The following is a 25,136-nucleotide window of genomic DNA, read 5'->3' as shown; positions in this document are numbered from 1 at the left end:
ACAGCTGATCAAGATCATGCCTACAGGCTACTAAAGACCCAGACTCTAGGGCTGGAGAGATGGCTCAGACGTTAGGAGCACTGGCTCTTCTAGAGGTCCTAAGTTCAATTCCCAGCAACCACATGATGGCCCTCAGCCATCTATAATAAGATCTGGAGCCTTCTTATGACATGTGCATATATAATAAATAAGCTTTAGCCGGGCGGTGGTGGCGCACGCCTTTAATCCCAGCACTCGGGAGGCAGAGGCAGGCGGATCTCCGTGAGTTCGAGGCCAGCCTGGTCTACAAGAGCTAGTTCCAGGACAGGAACCAAAAACTACGGAGAAACCCTGTCTCGAAAAAAAAAAATCAAAAAATAAATAAATAAAAAATAAGCTTTAAAAAAAAAAAGACCCAGACTCTAGACCTGTCATGTGATTTCTCTCCCATCTTTTCTGAGATAACCTGGGAGTTGCTTTGCTCTGTTCATTAATTCAGCTGGACTTGACGTATTGCATTGGTGGAGAAACCCACAACCATGGATTTTCAAAATACTTATCAATAAGGGCTAGCTAGCATCAGGTGGGTGGGAAGCCAGGTAGAGTTGAGAGCTAGCCCAGTGAGCCCCTAACTGAACCAACTCCAGCCTTAAATAGCTTCCCAGGTAAACAACCTGTGAGCCACCAAATGAGCTTCCCCTCCAGCTCCTCCTGCTTTTCTCAGCTTGGCTCAGCTGTAGCCAGAGGCCATGGCAGCCTGAGACACAGTGGGGCTTAGACCCACACGCAGACCGAGCCCTGAATAAGTGCAGACCCAGCACTACCAGTGTAACTGCTACCAAACATTGTATGTCTAAAACAACACGCGGTAAGGAGACAGTTCCCACTGCCTGGCAGCCAGGGACCCCTCAGCACCTTCACTTGTGGTCTCTCCTTTAAAACTCAAGTCCCACAAATAGGAGCAAAACTGAAAAGCGAGCTACAAAGCCCTGCAGGTATACCTGACACCTACAGCCAGCACAGCTAAAGCCTGCATGATGCAATCCGTGCTGGCTTTAGGCTGAGTCTTCTGGTGGCCTGAGGGCAAGGTGGCAGGAAGACACTGTTCCAGGGAGAGCTAGACTGCAGGGGCGGCTCCAGGCCAGCCAGAAAAGACAAATGAAGTGCATGAGGGCCACCGCTCAGGAGCACTGCAGACAACCACCTAGTAGGGCTTCTGGGCGTCTGCTAGGCCAGGCGTGCTGTTGGTTCGTATTAAATTTCCCTGTTTAAAACAAGATCTCATGCTGGAGTCCAGGCTGACCTGTATGTAATTCACTCTGTACCCAGGTTAGCTTCAAACTAGCAGCAATTCTTCTGCCGCAGCCTCCAGAATGCTAGGAGTATAGGCATGAGCTTTAAGCACGCTTGAGTTCTGGTGCTGGGGTGAGGGCGAGGTGAGAGGTCTCAGTGAGGAGAAGAGTGCTCTCGGACTGAGGGTTAGCCAGTGACAGCCAAGGAGGGCCACCCTACAGAAGGCCACACTACTGAGGGAAGAGCCAGCTGGTGGATGTGCAGGGAAGGGAATGGCCAGGGTCCTCTTACCAAAACAAACCAGAGAGGAGATGACAGAGGCAACTTCTGTCAAGGATCATCTCATTCCAAGCACAGCATGGGGCCCCAAGTGACCTGTGACCCACAGAGGAGAAATGGCAGTGGTTCCCCCAGCTGACCTATGACTCACAGAAGAAAGAAGGCAATGGTTCCCCCAAGTGACCTGTGACCCACAGAGGAGAGAAGGCAGTGGTCAAAATTCAGGAAACAGGGTTGGGTGGTAGTGGTGCACGCCTTTAATCTCAGCACTCAGATCTCTCTGAGTTCGAGGCCAGCCTGGTCTACAAGAGCTAGTTCCAGCACAGGCACCAAAGTGGGGAAAAAAAAAGATTCAAGAAACAAAACGGAACATAGGTGGTGGACACAGAACCCAGTAGGCAGCTCAGGGTACATCTGGGAGGCTCAACCAGATTCCATGGGGCAGTACAGGTGGCAGGAATTAGCCATAGGTAATCACTCCATCCAGCCACCAACAATCCAACGCCAACTACAACCTGCTGGAGACAAGCACCTGCTTGGAACTTCTCAGGCCGTGCCTCAGTGAAGCCCACGGCAGCAGTGTTCCTGGCCCCTCTTATCTGTCTTCAGACATGACACGCACTAGGAGCCTAGTCTGTTTGGATGCTCACCTTCCTAGTACTGGATGGAGGAGGGAGGACCTTGGACTTCCCACAGGGCAGGGAACCCTGACTGCTCTTTGGACTGGAGAGGGAGGGGATGGGGGGAGCGGGAGGGAAATGGGAGGAAGGGAGGAGGCGGAAATTTTTAATTAAATAATATAAAAATAATTTTAAAAAAAGAAATGAAGAAAGAGGACTTGGGGAAGGAAGCCACAGTTATCACGAGGCAGAAGATAGAATCTGGCCTTGCTGCTCTAGGACTCCTCTGGGGCCAGGCAAAGATGTGAGCTCGGCTGTGAGGTATGGTAAATGGTGTGTGTGTGCACGTGCACACACACAGCCACAACCACAGGGGACCATGGAAAGCATCAGGAAGGAGGTCCCTGTAAGACTAAAAGCCCCAGTGACCCAGCAGGCTAATTTCTGAGTTCAGGTGCAAGAGAACGACAACAGGGGCTGAGGTGCCCGTATACCTCTGTCCATAGCAGAACACCCCCAGAGATGAACATGGCCATATTCCCCCTGCCCATCATAGGGGACCCTGTGGAGAGCTACAGGGATGCTGGTGCCCCTCTTCACTGTTTTCCTCATCATTTTTGTAAGTGAACATGTGTTGTGTATGCCAACATGTAATGGGGCTGTTGTGGACATTCTTCACTAAGTTAATAAATATTTTGAAGTAATTTCTGGTACAAGAGATAGCCACAAACACAACCCACATAAACACAGCCCTGGAATATCCTCAGCCCCTGAAGGCTGTAAAGGAACCAATGCCAAGGTGGAGCCCAAGCAGGAAGGAGTGAGAGGCAGGAGGGGTGGAAAGTAGCCTCAGAGGCCTCCCAGATAGATACTAGGCAACCACTGGACAGCCCACCAATGGCCCTCCACCTAGGTCTTGGAAGGCTGAAGCGGGTTCCACAAGGATAATCTGGGAGAGGAGCCAGTGTGAGGAGGGTCTCACTTTAGAGTAGGAAGGCAGAGGAGACCAAGAACACCATTCCTGTCACAGGGCCACCTAGGGCAGTCATCTCCTTTCCAGTCACAGCCAGAAACAGCCCTGATCCATCTCTAAGTTACTAAGATATCAGGACCTCTAGTCTGCCTCATGTACCTCGTAGAGGACCCAAGAGTCACAGTAAAGGCTGGTGGTTGGCTCCTTGTATAAACTTCACAGTGTGATCACTGTCCAGAGCACACACTGATAGGCAGAGCTTGGGAGAAGTTGGCACCGAGGGGTGAGACCAAGGAAAGGTGGGTGTTAGCCTGGAGGCAAGCAGGTGGCTTGGGTAAAAACAGATGGTGCCAGGATGGAAACTAAGGGGGTGGAGAAAACGTCAGGGCTAGGGCTCCTCCCTGTCCTGGCCTGTGGTCACTGTGCATAAGGGCTGCTGGAAAGAGAAGAAGACATAGTTGGGATACGTCCAGGTCTTCAGTAACCCAACTTCATCTTCATTCAGGTTTCTATCCTGATATTTGACTCCCATGTTTTATTAATAATAAAAAACTCAGATAAACTCTTCATATGGCCATCCAGCCTAACAAACTACCCCAGCCCAGACAAGCCCTACATTCCCATCACACCAAGACTACACAACAGCTCGCTCTCCCAGAACTTGACCATGATCTCAATTTTCTCAGAGTTCCCCAAAGATGTTGTCGTCCTCCAGACAACAGGAAGTAATTTTAAGAACATGATGCCCACATTCCTAAAAGGTAGGGAGGCTGCTTTTCACCATGTGGTGGGTTATAGATGTTTATCATCATTTAGGGAAGTTGGTTGCAAATTGTTATTGGTCATGCTCAGGGAGGAAATGAGCAAAGATTAGATTCAGAGATCTTCTGAAAGGAAAAGGGGGGACATAGGAATAATAGGGGGAGAAAGGTAAATTACTGAGTCTACTTTTAAACTAAAAAAAAGCAACTACTGGTTTCAAATATTTTACATTGGTATGAATTTTTGTATATTGATACAAATTTAAGGTTACTTTTGCTATTCTGTATATATGTTTCCATTCTTGTTTAAGGTATTTTTATATATTGATACAAATTTAAGGTTATTTTTGTTATACAGTATATATGTTTCTACTCTTGTTTAAAGTATTTTTGTATATTGATACAAATTTAAGGTTACTTTTGTTATATTGTATACATGTTTCTACTCTTGTAAAGTATTTTTGTATATTGATACAAATTAAGGTTAGTTTTATTGTACTGTATATGTTTCTACTCTTGCTTCAGGTATTGCACCTATGCATCACATTAAACAATGTAATATAAAGTTCTATTTTCTTGAAAATTATTATGACAAATTATTTTGGGATAATTAAGAAATGCAGGTTAGTAGGTAGTCATCTATAAAAATCAAATTTGTGGCCATGTTAGGTATGTTTTCAAGGTCAAAGAGAGATGTATTTTAGATAGATGGTCTTCAAACACTTCGGAGACCTACAGAATATAGCATTTAAGATATTTTAACAAAATAAGGCTTTTCATGACAGTGAGACACATCTGCTCCTGGGAGAACCAATTTACTTTAAAAAAAAAAAAAAAGGATGATGGGCATCAAAGAACCTCCATATGGAGTTTGTTTTCATTGTGGCAAAGTTATCCACTGGGCAAGAAACTGCGCTTACCTTGAATGCTGACAGTATGCTGTCCAAATTGAACAAGCAGGACATAAAAGAAGGCGACTGTTGAACTTTGTCAAGACAACTTATGACAGTCCTCAAAATTCCTGCTTCACAGAAAAGTCTGTCAGATATTCTAGGCCTGTAGGCCAAAGATGGATTCCCCAACTTTGCAGAGGAAACTCGGTTGACTATCCAAGCAGTCAGATGTCTCTGTTGTTTCTAGAGTTTTGGAAGTTGTTTGATCTGCACTTCCTATTTACTCAGGTGACATTATATCCTTCTTGGGTCTCTAAAGGGGTTAAAGATGAGATAGTTATAGCTATGGTTTTCCTTGTTACTAATTTAGAAAAGAAACTCACAAAAGAGATGTAAAGTATATAAGTTTGAGAAATATAAAAGTTTAAGTTGTTTATCTAAGAATACGCTTTAAGTCTAAAATATTTTTTTAGATTATTAATACAAGTTATGATAGAACGTGGCTTACGTATAAAATTCTGAACTCACCAAGATAAGATAGATAATAGAGTACTTTTCCCAAATTTACTAAATACAAATAGACTGGACATTATGAATATAATTTTTATCTGATAATTGTTCTTATTGTATATAGTTAAAAACCTTTCCTTTTTATTTAGATAAAAATGGGGGAATGTTGCAGGGTATTTGATTGCACAGTGACACTCTGACTGTTAATAAAGTTTAACCTTGAATCAGGGGGTGGGGTTAGTGAGTAGCTGACCAGAATTAACCACAGAGGTTTTGGAGGACCCAGAATACACGTAGAGAGACACAGAAAGTAGTAAGGAGGAGCTTAGAAAGATTTGCAGGCCCTTTTGAATCAGGGGAAGGAGGTCACTGGATGCTTCTCTGATAAACTTTTACTCCTGACTCCTGAGTTTTTATAATAACAATAAAAAATTTTAGATAAACTCTTCATGGGGTTTATGGGATGTAAGGTTCCCAACTGTCCTGAGCCTGGCAGTTCTTTGGCCCTTGGCCTTTCCTTTGGTGAGTGTGGAGTGAAAGTCTTTGGCATCTTGTCTGGAGGTCAGCTTTAGCTCCCATTCCTGTCACATGCGGATTCTAAACAAGAACAAAGGTGAGGGATAGCCACAGGAGACAGTCTCTCTTTAAACAATCTCCTCTTCTGTCAGGGCTTCAGTGACATTCATGTCATAAGCAGCAAGTTTTCCAAGCACAGTCCAGGCTACGGAGAGAAAGGTCGTTGGTGGCCAGACACAGTTGGGAGGCAAGGAGAAACCCCGCCCCGCCCCCCTGCATGGGGAATCCCTTCCCAACAAGGCCTATCAAACATCCATCCACACTTTTGTCCATCCAAGGCCAGGATGGAGCAACCCAGAGATAGGTCTGGCTATCTCACTACAAGGGACTGATGGGTGAAAAGCTTCCACCTTCCCCAGGTTCTTATGTCAAAGAACAAAGTTCACTGGTTAAATTTGGGTTGTCAGGCAATCCTGTGCTAGGCAATATTAATTCTTTAACAATGTGAATATCTAGATGGAAAAGTCAAGAGCCAGCTCTGCATCGGTATCCCACAGAGCGCAGCTCCCAGTGTATCGAGGCCCACTCCTGTGCAACTCAACACAGCTCAACAGGAGAAAGACCTGCCCTGTACTCCTCCGGGCACGGATCTCCAAGGGTCTATAGCTTGTATGCTCTGGATTCTCCTAAGGTGTTGGACCACGCTGACCTGACCTCACACCACCTCAGTGAACGCCAAGTCCACAGCCTGACCTTCCCCATTTCCTGTCCCCAGCATTTTCCACACACACCTCCCCTGGCTCATTCACTCCTCCCTCAGGCCCAGCCTGAATTCAACCTGAGAGCTGGCAAGGCTTGGTGCTTCAAGATCTCGAGTCCACACAGCTGTGGCCTTGACTTTCCGCTCCTGTTTCCGTCTCAAGTAATCCTGCTCTCCTTGAGCTCAGCGCTGCGCCAAGGCCATATCACCATAGGGTCCCCTATCCTATGCTTTGGGGATGGGTTCCTGCAAGGAACCTCACCCCACACCCAGAGCATCCAGAAACCAAGACCCAGCAGCTGGCAAATCTGAAGCTATATAGTTGCAGAGTTCCAAAGGAAAGATGAAGGAGCAGCTCAGGGCTGGAGAGATGGCTCAGCGGTTAAGAGCACTGGCTGCTCTTCCAGAGGATGGGGTTCAGTTCCCAGCAACCACATGGAAGCTCACAACTGTCTGTAACTCCAGTTCCAGGGGACCCAACACCCATGGCAAAACACCAAAGTACATAAAATAAAAATTAAAAAATTAATTTAAAAAAAAGAAAGAAAGAACAGCTAGCTCATAGATCCAGGCCAGGACTAGCTAGACCAGGTCCTGAACCTTCTATAATTAGAGCCCAATGGCGTCTCCTCCACCATTACCACCACCCCCTCTCCACTCTATTTTCTCCCACCCATCCCCATCTCCCCTCCCTCCAACAACCTTATCCCCTGGCCCCACTTTTCACACCAGCAAGAGAACCCCAAACATCTTATGAGGCATTCACATCTGACAGAAAAAGGCTATCACAGTCAAACCTTAGTAAACTAAAGGGAACAGCCAAATAAATAAATAAACACATCTGACCACAACAGTCCGCTCTCTGCTTCAAAAGGCAAATTCTACAGGTAGAGACAGGTGACAAACAACAATTGGAACAGAACAAAATTTGCCTCTCAAGTGAACTTGTCATATTCAGTAATTTCAGATTTTTTTAAAAAAAGTGCATTTATTTTGTCCTAATGAAAACTACTCAAGAAAATTGGCTGAAAAGAAAGGGGGAAGGCAGAGGAGGAGAGACCTCCGCAAGCTTCCAAACTCACCACATTGTCTCAAGTCCACAGGCCTCGGGGTTAAGACTGTTCTCCCTCTGGGAAAACCCAAGCTCTGAAGCATGAAAATCCAACTGTAACACGGTCCTGCCTCCTGGCTGGCATGTCTCCGTCACACCACAGCTCCGAGGCCACACCTGGCACCAGACTGGGGCCGTCTCTCTTTATCCAGCAGAGACAGCTCCTGATCCCGCAACACAGCCACTTCACTGCCCTCCAGGCCAAGGGCCCAGAGCCCAAACGTCTGGCCCTAAGTCCCCGAGGAGGGCAGGTCTCAAGAAAGCAAGCGTGAAGACCCAGCTGGGCCGGATGAACAGGTTCACGAGAAATGCGGAGAAGGGAGGCTCCTGGTCTTCCACCAGCCGGACAGCAGCTGAGTCAAATATGAGGCAGGGAAACTCAAAGAAGAGGTGGCGGGGCACCATGAGGGAAAATTCCCAGGGTGCCAAAGGAACAGCTCTGTGGAGCCTCACCTCCCAATTCCAAAGGTTAAAAAAAAAAAACCTGCCCACCAGTTAGATGAACCGGAAGAGCAAAAAGCTGGGCTGTACACAAAGGCACCCGCCTCCACTCCCAGAGGGGATGGGCACGAAACTTTGTCAGGCTTCACATGGTCCTATGCCAATGGACCTACTCCAGGCTGGACAAGGTGACACCTGTCATCATGCCACACGCATACCTGCAGAAACTGATGTCTGACTCAGAAATGCCACCTAACCAGCTAACTCCACTCCCTGGGCTTCCAAAGCACAGCTCGAGTCCCTTCTCAGAGGAGGCAGGGAGCTGAACCAGGCTCTCATGTCCTCGTCATCAGTTCAAGCAGAGGCATAGAGAGAAACTTCAGACTAGTGGCCTCTGACTTCCACTCAAGGTGCCAACCTGGGACCGCGATGATGATGAGTGCAGCAAGTCACCTCAAGGTGCGAGTTAGCAGAACTATCACCAGGACAGGATAAGCTAGCTCTCTGTATACCCCACAGCCAGCGCCGGCCCACTCCTAGTGTCCACCTTAGCCACCCCCTGGATGAGCAGTGAGGTGGTCAGGGTGGTAAAAGGGTGAGGAATTTAAGGCCAGGAACCTGAAGAACCCAGAATGCACTAGCCATGGGTCCCTAAAGAGCCACGTGTCTATGTCACCTGACATGCGCTACAGGCTTTGTAATTCTCTAAACGTTTCTGTCTTGGCCTCCAGACAGGACACAGCTATTCCCTTCAATGCTGGGAGGGGACTCTGGGAGGGGGGCAGGAAGAGGTGTCCCCCATGGCTGCGCAGAGGCTGAAGCCCCACAAGGACTGGGCTGCCTCAATCAGAAGCCCCTTTTTCCTCTCAGAATCCATAATTCTCCATCTTGAGAACCCAGTGTCCCTAAGGGCCATTGACCCGAATATCAGGTGTCACCTCATTTTTCCAGGTACACAGCCTGCCATGGTTGCTAAGAAAGGGTTGTTGAACAAACTTTTCTAGGGAAGACATAACCAAATGTCTGCTCCCCCCAGATACGGCACTAACGACAGACCAAAGTACTACTCCACCAATGTCCAACTTACTGAACCAATGCGTTTATTGTCTCACTAACAGGCTGTGGGTCACTCCCAAACAGCCATACATTGGAAAGTCTTATCTCAGCATAGACAGTGACTTCCCCACAGCTGCACAGGTGGGATCCCCTAGAGTTAGCCTTCCATTCCAAATATACTAGAGCCCCTTCCCAGACCACAGCAAAGCCACCTGTAACTATCATATGCAGCTTTGGCTGGGACATTCAGGAGTGGCCAGGATCTCAGATTAGGGTCCAATGGCTCCCCTTGCTCCCTTCTATAAGGGAATGCCAACAGTCAACAGGCCCTATCTAGGGGGTCTCTTGCAAGTTGTCCCTAGCTGTCTGAAGATGATGGTTGTTACACTGACAACACAGTGTTCTACATGACTGGCCATGCAGGTGTCCAAGGGGCAGGGGGGGTGGGCAGTGTTCCCATCTCATGTGGCATTAAAGAGAGTCACAAAGCAGAAAGCCAGAGTGGGAAGAGGGGAAAGCAAGTAGGCTAAGACCTGCTCTACTGGCTGATACCGCACGCCCGAATCATCTCTGGATTGCTCCAGGGGCCGGCGGCAGAGTTGGTGTCACTCTGACACAGGGAAGGGGACATTTTATGGGCCTGGGTCCTAGTGGGGGGGTATAGAACGCTGCATCTCTCACTCCTCTGCTCTGTGGCTGTGTGACCTGTAGCAGGTGGGCACAGGAGAAAGGAGCTGGGAGCTGGATCCACACCAAAAGGTTTGTTGCGTGGTGTGTACACACATCAGCAGACCACAAGACGGTCAAAGTAGGGAGCCTGGGAGCCTGCCTACTCCCTCCCAGCCTGGTTCCTTATGCCTTTGCATTTGTAGGGGGTCTCTACTTTTCCCAGGAGATGCTGCCTCATGAGGGACCAGAAGAGCAGAGCCTCCATCTCCAGCCCCAGGCCTCTTGTCCCATCAGCACTGACTGCCCTTTGTCTAACTTTGCCCTTCCTAGAGCTGCCCGCATGGTCTCTCCTGACCCAGAGAATAACTCTTCCTCTGCCTGGAGCCCCAGAAGACCTAGAAGCCTCCCTCTGACCCCTCACCTGCCCACTGATGCCTCAAGCCATGCACCCCTAGCATGCCTACACATGCCTGGCCCCTCCACCTGCATGCTTTTCTACACCTGTCCTGGTTCTTCTCCTTCCCCCACCCAACCAGCCCTGTCTGATAAGACCATGTTTGCCTCTTCAGTAGGAAGGACCAGGGCGTGGGGCCAGCCAGGTAGGAGGAAAGCTGACCGGGCAGGCGCCAGGCTCCTCAGACAAGCTGTGGTATGTACCTGTGCATATGGAGGCCAGAGTTGGACTCTGGGTGTCTCCTTCAGCTGCTCAAGTGGACCCAGAGCTCACTGATTTGGCTAGTCCACCACACCCAGCTTGCTCAAGGTCCTGTCTCTGCCTCCCGCATACTGGAATTACAGCGGGCTGCATTCCCTCTCTGATTTATGTGGGTGCTAGGGGTCTGAACTCCATCCTCACATGTGCATGGCAAGCATCTTACCCACTGGGCCATCTCCCCAAACCCAGACCTCTTTCTTAAAGACCCGCCCTACCACTGCAGGCAACTCTAGGTGGATGCACCTACACCTGCCCTGTGGGCACCCCTCAGAGGGTAGGGAAGGAGTCGCCACCTGCCCTCACATAGGGTAGGGCCCACAAGTATGAGGCCACTGAAAACAGCAGAAAGAGCCACACATCCCTTTCCTCATCGTATTGCCTCACTCTCAATGCGCAGTGGAGACAGGAGACCATCTGCTGGGAGAGCATTCCAGGAAGGGAGATGTTCTTCCTCAAGGTCTGGGGACAAAGAACACACTGGTGAGGGTCCCTGAAGTCGGGGTTCCTAACACTCCAGTTTATTCCCTTTCTGTTGCTGGTAAAGGGAAAACACCAACAAATCAAACAGAGGTGACAAGCACCCACGTTACTTAAGCAACTCCATTATTCTCTGGCATCTGGGAGCACAGTAGATAAGATCAATCCCTTTCATGCCGTTATTCAAACACTTTCCTCTTTTGAAAACACATGCAGAGATAGCTCTAATTTAGGTTATGTTGGTGAACCAAAATAATGGCCAAGCAGGGGTTTCTATCTTCTAATTACACGGAATTTAGGACAAAATATTCGTGTAAGTGATTCTGAGACACTTGATAAATAGGTCATAACGAGTTCATTTTGCTACTAAAATCCTTCACACTCCACGCAGCAGAACGAACTCCCGTGTCAGGAAGAGGTGGCAACAAGGCAGGAAGCCAGCAGCCCCTCCTGCAGCCTGGAAGTGAAAACCAATTACAGCATCCATGTAAACCACTGGACCCTAAGTCCCTCGCGGTGGGAGGCATGCCTTGACAAGCATAGGGAGCTGAGGCTCCCCCCGCCCCCACCCGGCCTCCACCCCCAGGCCTCTGCATCAGCCAATCCCACCATGAATGAGCAAGGCCCCAGTGTAGCCATTGAATTTTCTGAGTCAGTGCAGCAACACCCTGGACTATTTTCAATCCTACCATTAAATACTCAATTACAAAAGAAAAAAAAAATACACCCTTGCCTACCTTAAAGGAACAATACTTATTTGTCAATTAAGTAAGCGGTTGGGGATGGGGTTTGACAGGGGAAGCTGGCCTCCATCCCCTGGCAACAGGATCCTACAGAGACTGCATCATACCTGTTGCACAGCCAAGACAAGCCCCGGTGGCCTGCTGAGCCAGGCCCTGGGGACAGGATTTGTACTCAGGCAACGGGCACCAATGGGCTCTCCTCAGACATTACAGTGTCCTCAATGTCTGTCCCAGGCCCTCGGCCAACTGCTGGGCACAGAGGGGAGGAGTTACCTGCCTTCGTGGCACCTACTGCAATGGGAAAAGGGGGTGACAAACTGTCCAGTCCTCAGGTTGGGGCTAGCCCTGAGAGCCTATCAATGTCACCTGATGTCTCTGACTGTGCCTAGCTCATGGGGAGGGGTGGGGATGACCTTTCCATGGGACACAACTCACAACAGTCTGACTGTGCTGGGAAGGTCAGTGAATTCAGGTTTAAATCAGTAAAGTCCTTTTACCCCAGGTCATGTCAGTGGTGGCATCCAGAACTGGTGGCTGAGCATCTCCCAGAAGCCCTCCTCTCCTCCAAAGTAAGGTCTATGACAGCCTGGGGTCTACACCAGTCTCTGGCTCAGCCACTCAGGTCAGCAGTGGGGCACACACTAGCTTCGGAGCTACTGGCCTCACAGTTTTCTGGCTATCTGGCCTTGGGGAAGGAACCTGACCTCTCTAAACCAGTCCTACAGCACAGAATCCACGAGACTATATCAATCTCCTACTATCAATCATATCGTGCCAATGTAATAAGTGGTGGGAAGGTCATAAGAAGGAATGGGAGATTATGTGACCATCTGACAACCATGCAGACATTGTCTGCTAAGAGGTTCCCCAGGGGAGGGGAGGGGAAAGAAGAGGTTCAGGCAGATACAAGGGGACCTTCAGGAGTGCATATGGTGGGGGTCACCCAGAAGACTGAGGAGAGGGGGTCGTTGAAAGACTTGAGGGTTACTCCTCAAGGCCCATGCCCAAGAACAAGAGCGAAGACAGGGCTGAGCTTTGAAAATACATAAACCAGGTGGGTAACAGGATGGCAAGAGAGTGGGCCCTACCAAAAGGCAAGGTGGGACCTCTCTTATACCCACTTCCTCATCTGCACTGTGGAGACCACAGGGTACCTTTTGAGGTTACTGTAGGGGGATGGCAGCCTCCTCCACGCACCCCTGCCCCACTCACTCTGCCTAGGACAGCGTCAGGTATCTCCCCCTGGGCCCAATCAACCCAGCCCCCATACTGCCATCTGCCCTTGGGCTACCTAGGGCAGAGATTCTGCTATCCAGAGCTCCCCAACATCCAGTACTCCCCAGCATCCAGGACTCTCCTTTTATGGTGGTGGTTCCACGGCTTTGGTAGCTGCGAAGAAGGTCCCATACTGTGGAAAGGCTCCCTTCTATAACACTGTCGCAGGCACCTTGCTCTACCCAGCAGCTGCCCTGCAGCATGCAGACCCAGGCTCTACTCGGTCTCACAGCTGACACTGCTTGGGTGGGGCCCTTTCTGCATGACGTCTCAGTGCCTGCAAGCACTCTGTGGTCACTGGCCTCACTCTGGACAAAAAAAATGAAATACACTCCAGGAGGCCCAGCCATTTGCTCCAGGTCCCACCACTATGGCATGACTTAGGGCAGAGGGCTTGGGCACTAGTCAGTCAGGGCCAACAACTGCCACCCAGACTCATCCAATCTAATGCCTTCCCCACACCTTGTGGGACCACCAAGACCTAGCCCAAGTGACAGGGATGTACGGCTAAGGGAAGTGTCACTATGGTATCCCCGGGTTGGGAGAAGGAAAGGGCCAGAGCTGGAGTACCTGGAGCAGGTTAGGCAGGAGGCCAGAGGAATAAAGAGCAACTTAAGGGCTTTGAGGACCCCGATGCCCGGGCCCATCTGTAGATGGCCAGTCCTATGTGGCTGCAGGAGGTCAGCTGGGGATTGTAAAAGCCCAGAAAGCAGTTGGCCAGGGCCCAGCTCCCCCTTTCCTGCCTATCAGCATCCCACCCTGCCCCACCCCAATACATCAACATACACAGAGCACCCACCCATGGCTATGCTGGGAGTCAGCCAGTCTTCCCCTCATCCACACAGCTTTGCTGGTCTCAAGGGGCTAGAATGCTTGCCTTCCTCTCAGGGAGCTGTCCTTTGGGCCTCCCGAGCCCTGATAAGTAACAGCCACATGAGGTGCCTGGCACCTGTTGGCACTCACCGTCCTATGCAGATTTAGAACTGGCAGACCTGGATCACAGGGCCTGCCTCTCCTAGGGAATCCCATCTAGTCCCCAGGCCATCCACTCTGCAAGTTACAATTCTCAACGTCCAGCTCAGAGAGCAACGCTCAGATGGCCTGGCCCAAACCTGACACAGCCTGACCTCCCAAACCCAGCAGCTTGGACCCACTTCAGTCCCTTCTCTGCCCTTGGCGCCCCCCACCCCGACTATGCCCTTGTCCCTTGCCATTTGCCGCCAGTCCCGAGGGGAGTGGGGTTCCCAGCGGGGTGGGGAGGGGGTGTAGGAGGCCATCCAGGCCACCCTCCTGGGACTCCACCCTGGTGCTGCGGGCGGCTGACTCATGTTTCATTTCCTTTCTACAAAGACAACGATGTGTGTGGTAACGTCGCACGTGGGCCGCTCCCACCGTTGGGCAGTGGCCACGAAGACCAACAGCAGACACTAATGTATGCATTCCTCCGAGTTCCACCTCCAGCACCTGCGAGTCCCTCCCTTCCACTCTTCACTCTCCCTCTCTCCTTCCACACCCTCCCCCCTTCTCAACTGTATTTAAACCTCTGACGGAAATGCTTTTTGAAGTGATTCACACACCCCTGCACTCTTCAGCAAGCTGTTGAGCAAAATGTCACCTCCCTTCTTGATCCAGGATCTACGAAGAACGCCTGTTACATGTTCTTCGAGGTCACACCACCTCTGACCTCCAACCCATCCCCACCCCATTTTCAGCCCCCCCACCACCACTTACCCCTGGCCACCTCTCAGCATTGTCTTGGGAAATGACACATGACCCCCTCCCTTCTTTGATCAGACCCCTGACCGTTCCCTCTGGGTAAAATGGGTGAAGAAGGGGCAAGCCTCTGAAGCTAGAATGGGATCCCAAAAAGTCATATTCTGAGGCTCTCCAGGGCACAGACAGTGTAGCTTTCTCCCATGCTGAGGGGTGTTACTCTGGACAGCTGGGCTTCTAGCTAGCTTCCCACCCATGCCCACACACACTCAAACCTCAGCTTCCACTTCTCAGACTTGGGATATGACTCATACATCTCCCTCTATGCCCAGCAGTGGCTAGGGAAGAAATAAAATCATCTCCTCTAGCTCAGGGTCCCTTCCCCAAGTCCCCAGCTCATCAAAACCCAGAAGGGTCCTGTACTTAACTGAAAACTTCACTAGGGCATGGATTGATCCATCCTGTTAGAAGTCTATGGAAAACAAAAGAATGGGCACAGAGCAAGCCAAGAACCCCCTGCCAGCTTGTGGCTTTGCAGGCACTCCTTGGACAGCAAGCTGTAGTAGGCCTCTCCTGAAAACAGAGTGGGTTCTGAGACACTGAAGTGGATGTCTTTATTTATTCATTTAGTTTTAGTCTGTACTGAGTATTGAACCACAGAGCCTCATACAAGCTAAGTGACGGCCATACCACTGAGCTACATTTGTGGCTCTTTTGATTTTGTTTTGAGACAGGGTCTCCCTGTGAAGCCTGACTTTGAACTCACAGTCCCCCAGCCTCAGCCTTCTGTGGACACATGCCCAGTTATTTATCTGTATTTTTTTTTAAGAACTTGAGGCTTCACCGGGAGTTGGTGGTGCACACCTTTAAGCCCAGCACTCAGGAGGCAGAGGCAGGCAGATCTCTGTGAGTTCGAGGTCAGCGTGATCTACAGAGTGAGTTCCAGGACAGGCTCCAAAGCTACACAGAGAAACCCTGACTCGAAAAATCAGAAACAACAAAAAAGAGGGGGGGGGGGAGAATTTGAGGTTTCTTTCTTTAAAGATTTATTTTTATTTTATGTGTATGAGTGTTTTGCCTGCATGCATGTGTGTGCACTACATGCATGCCTGGTACCCACAGAGGTCAAAAGAGGATGTCAAGTCCACTGGAATTGGAGTTACAGACAGTTGTGAGCTGCCATGTGGGTGCTGGGAACTGAACCCTGGCCCTCTGCTGGAACAGCAAGTGCTCTTTAACACTGAGCCATCTCTCCACCCTGACCTTAGGCCATTCACTCAATGGACCATCCAGAGTATGCCTTCCTGACATCATGGGTCCCATCCCAAGTGTCCTCTGGGCTACAGGCTCTAGCAACCTGCCTGGGATGCAGGGTAGGACAACCAGGTTACCCTGAAGGACCACAGACCTTCACTAACACAGCCACGCTTACCAGTTCATTTCTCGGGCAACACGTAGCCATGCTACCCTTCAGTGGGGACATTCAGCACTGTCTAGTGTCCAGCATGGAGCAGGTCTTTGATAAGCATGGACAGAGAAACGGCTGGGTGTACAGATGAAGCTAGGATCTTTTGAGCCAGGGCTTCTTAAAACGAAACCAGAAATTCTCTCCCTATATCAGTATTCAACAGTGGGAGAAAAAAAAATCCTTCTAAGATCCAAAAAAAAAAAAAAACAACCCCAGATGTCAGTATGTATAGATAGCAGTGTACATGCCCCTCCCTACAAGTATAGACAGTACAGATCACACACACACACACACACACACACACACACACTCCGCAAATCCCCTCTATCACCTCCATGTCCATCAGGGATTGGGGTGGCATCTAATCCTGGACACACAGGGCTCAGCCTACATTGCACAGAAAATAGAATCCCAACCATTGAAGAGTGTCATTGAGCCTAGCCCAGAGTCTTTTGAGTATCCTGTCTCTCCTCGGTTCAAGGGGACAGCAATGTGAAATAGAGGTACTGTCCAGGCATCTCCTGAGCCTGTTCAGTTGGCTGCTTTCTTCTGAAATAGTGAGATTCCTTTGCCCTGCTCTAAGTCCCCTCATCAGGGCTGGGACCTGGCTCCCCATATCTGCCCTGTCCCCCCATACCTGCCCATCCGTTTAGCCTGAACCCAGCACACTTCCAACCTACACAATTCCTGTCTAAAATAGTTCTGTGTGTGCATACCCCTACCCTGCCACAGGCACCAGCAGCGGATGACCTGAACAGGCAGCTGGGACAGGCCAGTGACTACCATCGAGTCCACTATAAAGAAATGGAACCAAGCAAAAGCCCAAGCCAGCAAGGGCTGAATGCCCACTTTGTTCCCTTTTCCCTCCACGGGTGGCAACAGCGCATGTGTGGCACTTCCCCGAATGGCATGGAGGTGTGCCTTGTGTGCTCAGAGACTCCTCCCTACTGAAGTGGCAAGTTCAGAGGCAAAGAGCAGATAGACCCAGGCAAGATTAAAAGCCAAAGATCTCGAAGCTTCCAAGCAGTCAGCCAGCAGCCTTCCTCCTCCCCCCTGCCTGACTACTGGGATTCCTTCGAAAGTGAAGCCCCACTCTCACGTTCAAAGGAATGTCCCAATCTGTGCCCATCCCACAGCCAGGCTGTTGAGCACAGCAGGGAAGTCCCCATCCACAGCTTCTCCTTGTCTCTCCCTCCTATCATAGAACCAGTCACAGAAGCATCTCCGGGGAGACGGTTGCCCCTCTCTAAGCTCTGCAGGCCCAAAGTGCATACCCACTACATGGGTTGGGAAAGGTCTGGGTTGGCAACTCTCTCTAAGTGCTGCAAGGTAACAGCTCCGATCCCACCTTGTGAGTACTGACGTTGAAGGATTAAGCGCATGAGTGGCTAAGGGAGAAAGAGTCTGACTCCACGATGCTGAGATGGAATGGTATTATGTACAAGGAGAAGAGACCAGAACCATCCATGGGGTGATGAGACTGGAGCTGGTCATCCCTTGTTATACATGCACATGGCCACGCATGGATGTGTTCATGAACCAATGCTGCTACACAGGAGTCAGAGTTCACACATGTACTTCCTGTTCTTCTGTTTGAAAGGGTCTAAAGGCAACCAAACCCCAGTAGCAACCACTGCCCCCTCTATCTGGGTTTCTGATACTGGTCTCCGGGGAATGAAGCTGGGCTCCCTTATAGAATGGGCAAACTCTAGGGCTGAACCTGGAGCAGCCTGTGGGCCAAACAGCAGCGACGTGTTCAGGCTCTCACAGAGATGCAGTGTCTCCGGGACCCAGGGGCAACTAAAAGAGCAGCAAGGAAATGAATCAAGTGGAATCACATGGTAAAGTGTAAAGTACGAATCAGCATGAATAGAAATCAATGCTTAATAAGCGGCTAAATGAAGAAGAGACAATTGCCAAATCTACACAAAATTCCAAATAACTCAAGTCCTTGGTCCTTAAGGGGGAAGCACAGAGCCCCTTTCATTCCTCAGTGGTGGAATACACCGTGAATTCCTTCCAAAGATTGTGACAGGGAGGGCCTTGACACAGAGGCCTCTTGACAAATATACCTAGGCCAGGGGTAACCAACAGCAATGAGTCACACTGAAAGGTACTGAGAATGCTGCCCTTCCCAAGCCATCAGTCTCCCCAGACTCATCATGACAAAAACATCTACATTTCAAAAGGGGATTCTCAACACAGAGCCCTGCAGCCCACCAAACGTCTCCAGGAGTCAACCGAGTCAAGAGGAGCCTAAGGAGATGTGACAACCAGACATATGTGGGACCCGGATGGGGTTCTGGGACCAAAACAAGGACAGGAGGCAAAAATGAAGACAACCTGTCAAGCAAAGGACTTCATCAATAACCATGTGAGAGGCTGATGGTGAAGTGGCCACCTACACCTGATGGCCTGCGTTCCATCCCTAGGGATGGAGACCCACATGGTAGAAGGAGAGAAGTGACTCCCAAAAGTTGTTCTCTGGCCTTCATATGAATGTACCCACAAATGCAAACATAAATAAATGTAAGACACTAGTCCCCAAACAGTAACAAGTGAACCATGGTCAGCAGGATTGGAGGGTGGAGAGGGATTGAAGGTGTTGGAGGGATGGGGAGGGGGTAGAAGGAGTGGGGAGAGTTGGGAGGGTCGCAACAGGCCACAACACATCCACAGTGAACAAGGTAAGCTGACACAAAGGCCACTCGCCCTGTGATTACAGGTACACGAAGAATCCAGAGAAGGCAAATCCATAGCTAACCTAGCATGGTGGTGGCCTCAGCTATGGAAAGAGGCAGTGGGGTACCAGCTATCCGGTCCTTGCCTCATTCTGGAAACATCCTCTAGATTGTGGTGATGGTTGACGAGATTATGAATGGTTTAAAAAGCAGTAAATTGTATCTGTAAAGGGTGGGTAGTGTGGTGGGTGAATCACACTTAACAAAGACTTGAAAAAACTCTCTCCCGGTCTTGTTCCCTCCCTGCGGTAGCTGTCAAAGTGCTTGGTCCCTCCTGGCACAACTACAGATGGACCCTAAAGCTGGGGTCCCTTTGGTATGAACTGCCAAATGACCCAGAGAAGGCAGAGCACAATGCCATGACAGCTCACTAGAGGCTGTCGAACACAAGGAACATGGCGCTACATGAGTGTGGAGAGACCCTGGCTTTCTTTCTACAAAGTCCACTTTCTACATGGGAGGCAAACAGGAAAAGAGGCAAAGTCTTGTATCTTGGGGAAAGCCCCAAACTTCTCTGTATTGGAGGAACCCTTATTGTGAGATGGAGCCCACCACAGCCTGAGCTTCAGGAGCCACAGAAACAAACCACGAGAATGTCTCACAGGAGTGTCACCAGGCCCTGTGAGAGACACTGCCACGTGTCCTGAATGCCACATGACCCCTCTAAACTCAGCTTTACAGGATTACCACGGGCCCTGGAGTCGCTCTGCCACAAGCCACCACGTAAGCTCACATCTGAGCTCTGCTACAGACCTACCTCACCAGCACTCAAGCAAGCTGTGCCCCTCCCTCTCTGTGCCTCAGTTTCCTCACCTGGTGATCGTAGCATAAGTGTGCGGGGGTGAGATGACTCTGGGAGACGCGCAGGGCCGCGTCTTTCTCCTGCTACTGTTCTTTTTTTTTTTTTCCCTCAGGCCAATACTTCCTGTCTTCCTGTAGAACCACAGGGGACTTTAATCACAGGCTTAAGTAGAATCACAACCCTGGTTATATCTCAAACACCAGTCTTAACAATGGCTTTTCGATGTCAAATGTTATTAGTGGTGACTTACAGCCTAAAGTCCCCTCCCAGGCCTTCGGTACTGGCCACACGCAGACACTCCAGGAAACTCTGGTCTGTCACATCTGTTCTTTTGCTTTATTGGACATCTCTCCACCAGCCACAGACTCAGGCCAGGTACAGCTGCCTCGGGCCCACCCACCTGGGCTGGGCTGCACACGGAATCCAGGCCTCCTTCCTACAGACCTCCTCCCCACAGCTGGCTGAGGAAGACTTGGACTTTCGCCCCTTTTTAGCACTGTTTTCAAGTTCTGCCCAAAGCAACCCCAGAGCCACTATGGCACCACCATAGCCCCCAGATAGTTCGCAGGGCTCATGTATCAAACCTTCCAGAACCTATAGTTATGGTCAAACTGCCCTGGGGTGCCCTGGGGTGTCGGCCTCCCTGGACATGGCCACCTGAGGCCAGGGAAAGAAGATCTACTCAGAGTAAGTTCATCTGCATTCACCTGTGACTCTGTTCGCAGGCTCCCGTCTTATCTCCCTGGATTCACGATTATCAGCTCTCCACGGAGGACACCCGTGACCCATTGCAAAGCTGTCAGCAGCTGTCCCTGCAGCCACCTACATCAGTGGGCACAGACACGCCTCACTGCTAACAGGGCCGCCTGTCCCCTCGCAGGCTACTTTGCGGGAAGAATGCAGGAACTCAGAAAAGGTGACCCAACCGTACGCCAGTGAGAAGCATCCCCACTAACAGGTGTTGCCGCCACCACAGACACTAAGTGTCCCCATCCTGAAACAAAAAGAAGGCCAAACACCAGAGTGGAGGGGGCAGGGCTGTTCAGGAGGAGAACCTGCCCAGCTCCCCATGTGAGGATGGCTACCAAACATGAGCCTCTAGCTGGAAATACTTCACTCCAGAATAAATATCCCCAATCCTGTAAAAGGCTCAGTAGGTCAGGCTTCTAGAGAGAAACCCTACCAGAGCATGGGCAACTGGATGGGGCTTCCACGTATTGTCCCCATTGAAGGAAGGGACACTAGGTAACACAAGAGCCCACAAGGATCCCACATCAGAACACTGAGCCTCTCTGGTTCTCCAAACATGGATTCTGCATCTGTCCAGATGTGGCATGGCTGGAGCTGGTGTTTCTAAACATCTGTGACTTCCCTGCTGGGCTCTCCTTACGGAGCTATGTTGAGGCCATGCCAGCACTACCAAGAGCATCGCAGGGCCTTCAATGGCACTGTTTCCACTGTGCGAGCGCTCTCTATTGTGAGGCGGAAATGTTGATTCAGGAAACAGGTCTGAGTCTCCTCTTTCTAGGTGGTGAAGGTGAAGCCCAGCAAGAATGAGGGCAGCAGAGGCCATCGCTGCTGGCACTGGCAACCGCTCTGACTGCTGGCGCCAGTCCGGGTAAGCCAGGGTAACAGATAACAGAGACGCCCAGAAGGTTTGGCGAGAGAGAGACCACTGGTCCTTCCCTAGGAGAGGCACCCCTGCAAAGCCCCTCTTCCTGGGTAGGAGGCACAGGCTAAAGGGGTGCCCAGGCTGTGTAGAAACAGACCTCAACTCTGAGACTGTCCTGGACGGCTTGCGAGATATAAATCCTAGCATGAACTCAAACAGACATCACTGGGACCATTGAGGATAGCCACGTTCCCTCCCATCAGCCAGGACAGCTGAGGAAAAACAAGCAGAGCAGGGAAATGATGGTCCACGAAGTACGTGGTCCTGGGCATTCAACCCCCCAGTCACTGGTACCTAGCCCACTCTCCCTGGGAGTTCTATTCAGTATCACAGCAAAGGTAGGGGGTTCCAACCTCCAGAAGTGGCTTGGGAAGGAGGGAGGAGCAGGCGTACTGACTGAGACCCCCAAGTTGGGGTGTCCCAGAGAGTGTCTGTAGGTTGTGGTTTCATCCTAGCATGGGGCAGGGATAATAAAACACCCTCAGCGCCAGGCTGTGTGTCCCCAAATGGGCCTGGGAACAGGTTGGGCGGTGGCAGAATGAAAGAAGATTCCACAGATATCTGTGGGTTCATTTAGGTCACTAGAGAGGCAAAGGGCAGGACAGCCTGGCCTGACTCCTGACCGAGGGTGTGTCTGGCCAGCATGGAACCTATATCGTATCATTAATCCTCTTATCTTCTTCGTCACTCACTGATGGGGAAACTGAGGCAGGGGACGCTCACTGCCTTGCCCAATGTCACAGAGCAGGTATATAAGAAAAAGGAACTTCCAGCTGTCCTTTATTTCAAGCCCTACAGAGCACAGACCATGACCCTCCTCTTGGGTCTGACCCTAAAGCAAATCCCTCTGCCTAGCTGGGCATCAATGAGACTGTGGAGGGCTGAGACTCGGGACCTTAGAACTTGAATTTGTCTCTAATCTACAGAGGCAAGGAAGGAAGAGAACACTCCCTAAAAAAAAGTCTCCCCCATACTAAATCTCCTACCTCTGGAAACAGGGAAGCTCCGAGGTGTACCGGCTTGTCTCTAGCCCTTGAAGCCTGCTCCTCACCCTACTACTGGGCCACAGGTAGGGAAGGACAGGGGACCCAACACCCAGACTGGCCCCTCTTCAACCTTCAGAGGTGCCAGACCCGCTGTGGACAAGTGAGAATGTAGGATGGGGACCGCCACTCAGAACCCCACCTTAGCGGTTGTAATAAACACACAGGCCTAAGCTCCAGCCAAGTATCAACTGTCCCCCTGGATCCCACAAGCTAATGTCCAAAAGAAAAGGGAAAAGCCACAGTGAAAGCAGAGCGTGGGAAAGGGAGCAAGCGTCCACAACTTTTCCCCCAGGTCATCTCTTGGGCCACACCGGCCTGGAGAGCCCTCCCCCTTTCCAGTTTACCCACCCCCCACAAGAGTGGGTCAGTAGGACGACAATTGCGGCGCCCTCATCCTGTCCCCCACTAGCGGCCTAGGCATGGTGACCCATCTAATGACTCCCACACAAAGTAGTTTGGGCCCCTAACGTCCCATAGACGTCTGCCTCTCACCCAGCAGGACCCTGACCCACACAGCGCCCGCGGTGCGCGCGAGGGGTGGCCGTGACACGCGCCCCGGGGGCGTGTGTGCCGGGCGAGCCCGCGCCGGTCCGCGAAGGGAGGGTCGCCGCTGTGAGCCACCGAGTGAGAGCAGCACAGCGTACAGACAGGGACGCGGCCCGGCGGCAGGGACTGAGCTTGGCCAGCGTCGCCCAGGTCTGTGTAGGAGTCCGCGTGCGCGCCGCTTACCCTGCGGGGAGATCGGGGCCAACTCTCATCCACCCGCCGCTGCGGTGCCCCCCTGGCCGGCCACCCGGCCCCGCTGCACCTGCCGCCCTCCCGGGAGCCTAGCGGCGCCGGGGAGCGGGGACTACGCGGCCCCGCGGGTGCCGGCCACGAGCGCGGAGGCGGCGCCGCGTCGCGCGCTCACGTCCTGCTGCGCGGAGTCTGCGCGCCCCCGGCAGGGCCTGCGCAGCCGCCGCCCCGCCCCGCCCCGCGCCTCCTTGCCCGTCCTGCCTGGTTCGCGCGCGCGCGCGGGTCCGATCACGCGGCGCCGTCTTTGTTTGGGTGACCCACGTGGGTCCTCGCCACGCGTACCCACGCGCACGCGCGGCCGCCTGCCAGTCGCAGCTACGGACACAGTCGCGCGCAAGCGTGCACGCCACTGTCGCTTCGCTCTGGTGTGTGGGCTTGACAGTTGCTGCCAGTGGTGACCTGCACTTTGAGTAGAAATACTTGTCCTGGCCTCGCCAGGCTGGACCCAGAGCACAGCTCCTCGCTGGGAAACTGACGTGGAATCTGCAGCGGGAGGAGGCAGTGGGCAAGTCCCCCCATTCAGTACCTAGCCAGGAATGTCTCCACACACTTTTAAATGTCACCTTAGCCATAGGAAGCCTGCTTCAGCCCAGGCACTACCTTGGAAACTGAGATCTCTGATAGACACCTCCCCCTCTTTTGACTCACCTTTCAGAAACAAGGGTTGACAAGCTCCCGGAAAGATAACTAGTGGACCAGGTAAAGACAGCACCCTCCAGAACCCAGGCCTCACCAGGTTGGAGAACCAACCAATAGCACCCTACGGGGTCTGACCCAGGAGGCCAGTTTCAGGCTTGAACTAGAGAGCAGAGGAAGCCGAGAGAGAAGCACACAGGCCTCTTGGCTTGCTCTGCTGACTTTGCCGGCCTCTCCCACCAGGGTCATGTAGGCACAGGCCTAAGGCTCTGCCTCTACGGGTTGATGCTGAACTTGCAACAGTCACCTCCTACCCTCTCAATTCAAAACTGTGCCCCACTTTATGTCTCAAACACCCCAGCTCAAGGGCTCCTGAAGCTTCCTGGGGACAGGATTCCAGGCCCCTTGTGTCCTCCAGTATTTCCTGCCTTCCAGACAGCCCTCTGTATCAGGGTCAGGGACTGGCATTCAGGTGGGCTCTAGTGGGTGAGCCCTCTCCTCTCGGCAGAATGAGAAGCAGTGGTCTCAGAAATACCCAAGAGCCGCACAATGTGGGGTCTATCCTGTGGCTCTTGGCTGGCAGGGTGAGGTGCCAGGGTAAGCTGCCTGTGGGGCCTTGGTCTTGGCAAGAGGAGAGCTAGTTTGGGCAGGAACCTGCTCTGAGTCACCTTTGTGTGGCATCCCAGCCCAATGCCAGGCCAATCCTGCTGGCCCCTCCTCCCTCTGGCTTTTCCTGCTTCCTCTTTGTCTTCAGCAAAACAGGACTCTGGTTGCCCCCAAACACAAGATCCATTTTCCTGCCTTCAGGTCCAGTGCCTAAGTCACAGCCTCCCAGACAGAGCTTCTTGACTCTGCCCCTACCAGCCTGCTAGGCTAACTCCAAAGAGTTCACTCCACAAAGCTGCCTTGACCGGCTGGGTCAAAAAATGGCTGTAGCCTCCCATGAAGCCAGAGTTCTCAGGAGCCATTCCAACACCCCTCTCCTGTGAACGCAGCTGGACACCCCCATGCAGTTGTGTAGGTGTCCCTTCCTGCTAGAGTTTAAATGTGTCCCCAAGGTTCCTGCACTGCACGCTTAATTCCCAGTGCACCAGTGTGGTGTGTTGATTACCGTCAGGATTGCTTTATGATTGACGCTGCTTTTACATGAGTGGACTCTTGATGGGAGGTGTGGGGGATTCAATGAGAATGG

The 25,136-nt window shown here is 51.4% G+C and overlaps 1 protein-coding gene across 4 annotated transcripts in view; it reads right to left on the bottom strand.

Moving 5' to 3' along the window:
• Nucleotides 1-23,424, bottom strand: part of Gramd4 (GRAM domain containing 4) — a 78,242-nt gene extending 54,818 nt beyond the window's left edge. For all 4 annotated transcript variants that reach the window (XM_057792308.1, XM_057792306.1, XM_057792307.1 and 1 more), the window contains exon 1: nt 23,243-23,424. Coding sequence is in view for 2 of the 4 variants with exons in the window: in XM_057792306.1 (XP_057648289.1) it covers nt 23,243-23,271 (29 nt within the window). In the remaining 2 variants the exon portion in view is untranslated. The remainder of the gene's footprint in view (nt 1-23,242) is intronic.
• Nucleotides 23,425-25,136: the final 1,712 nt, after the last annotated feature.

This window comes from Chionomys nivalis, chromosome 17 (assembly GCF_950005125.1).
Source record: "Chionomys nivalis chromosome 17, mChiNiv1.1, whole genome shotgun sequence".
NCBI lineage: Eukaryota > Metazoa > Chordata > Mammalia > Rodentia > Cricetidae > Chionomys > Chionomys nivalis.
This window is presented reverse-complemented; position numbering and strand designations above follow the sequence as displayed.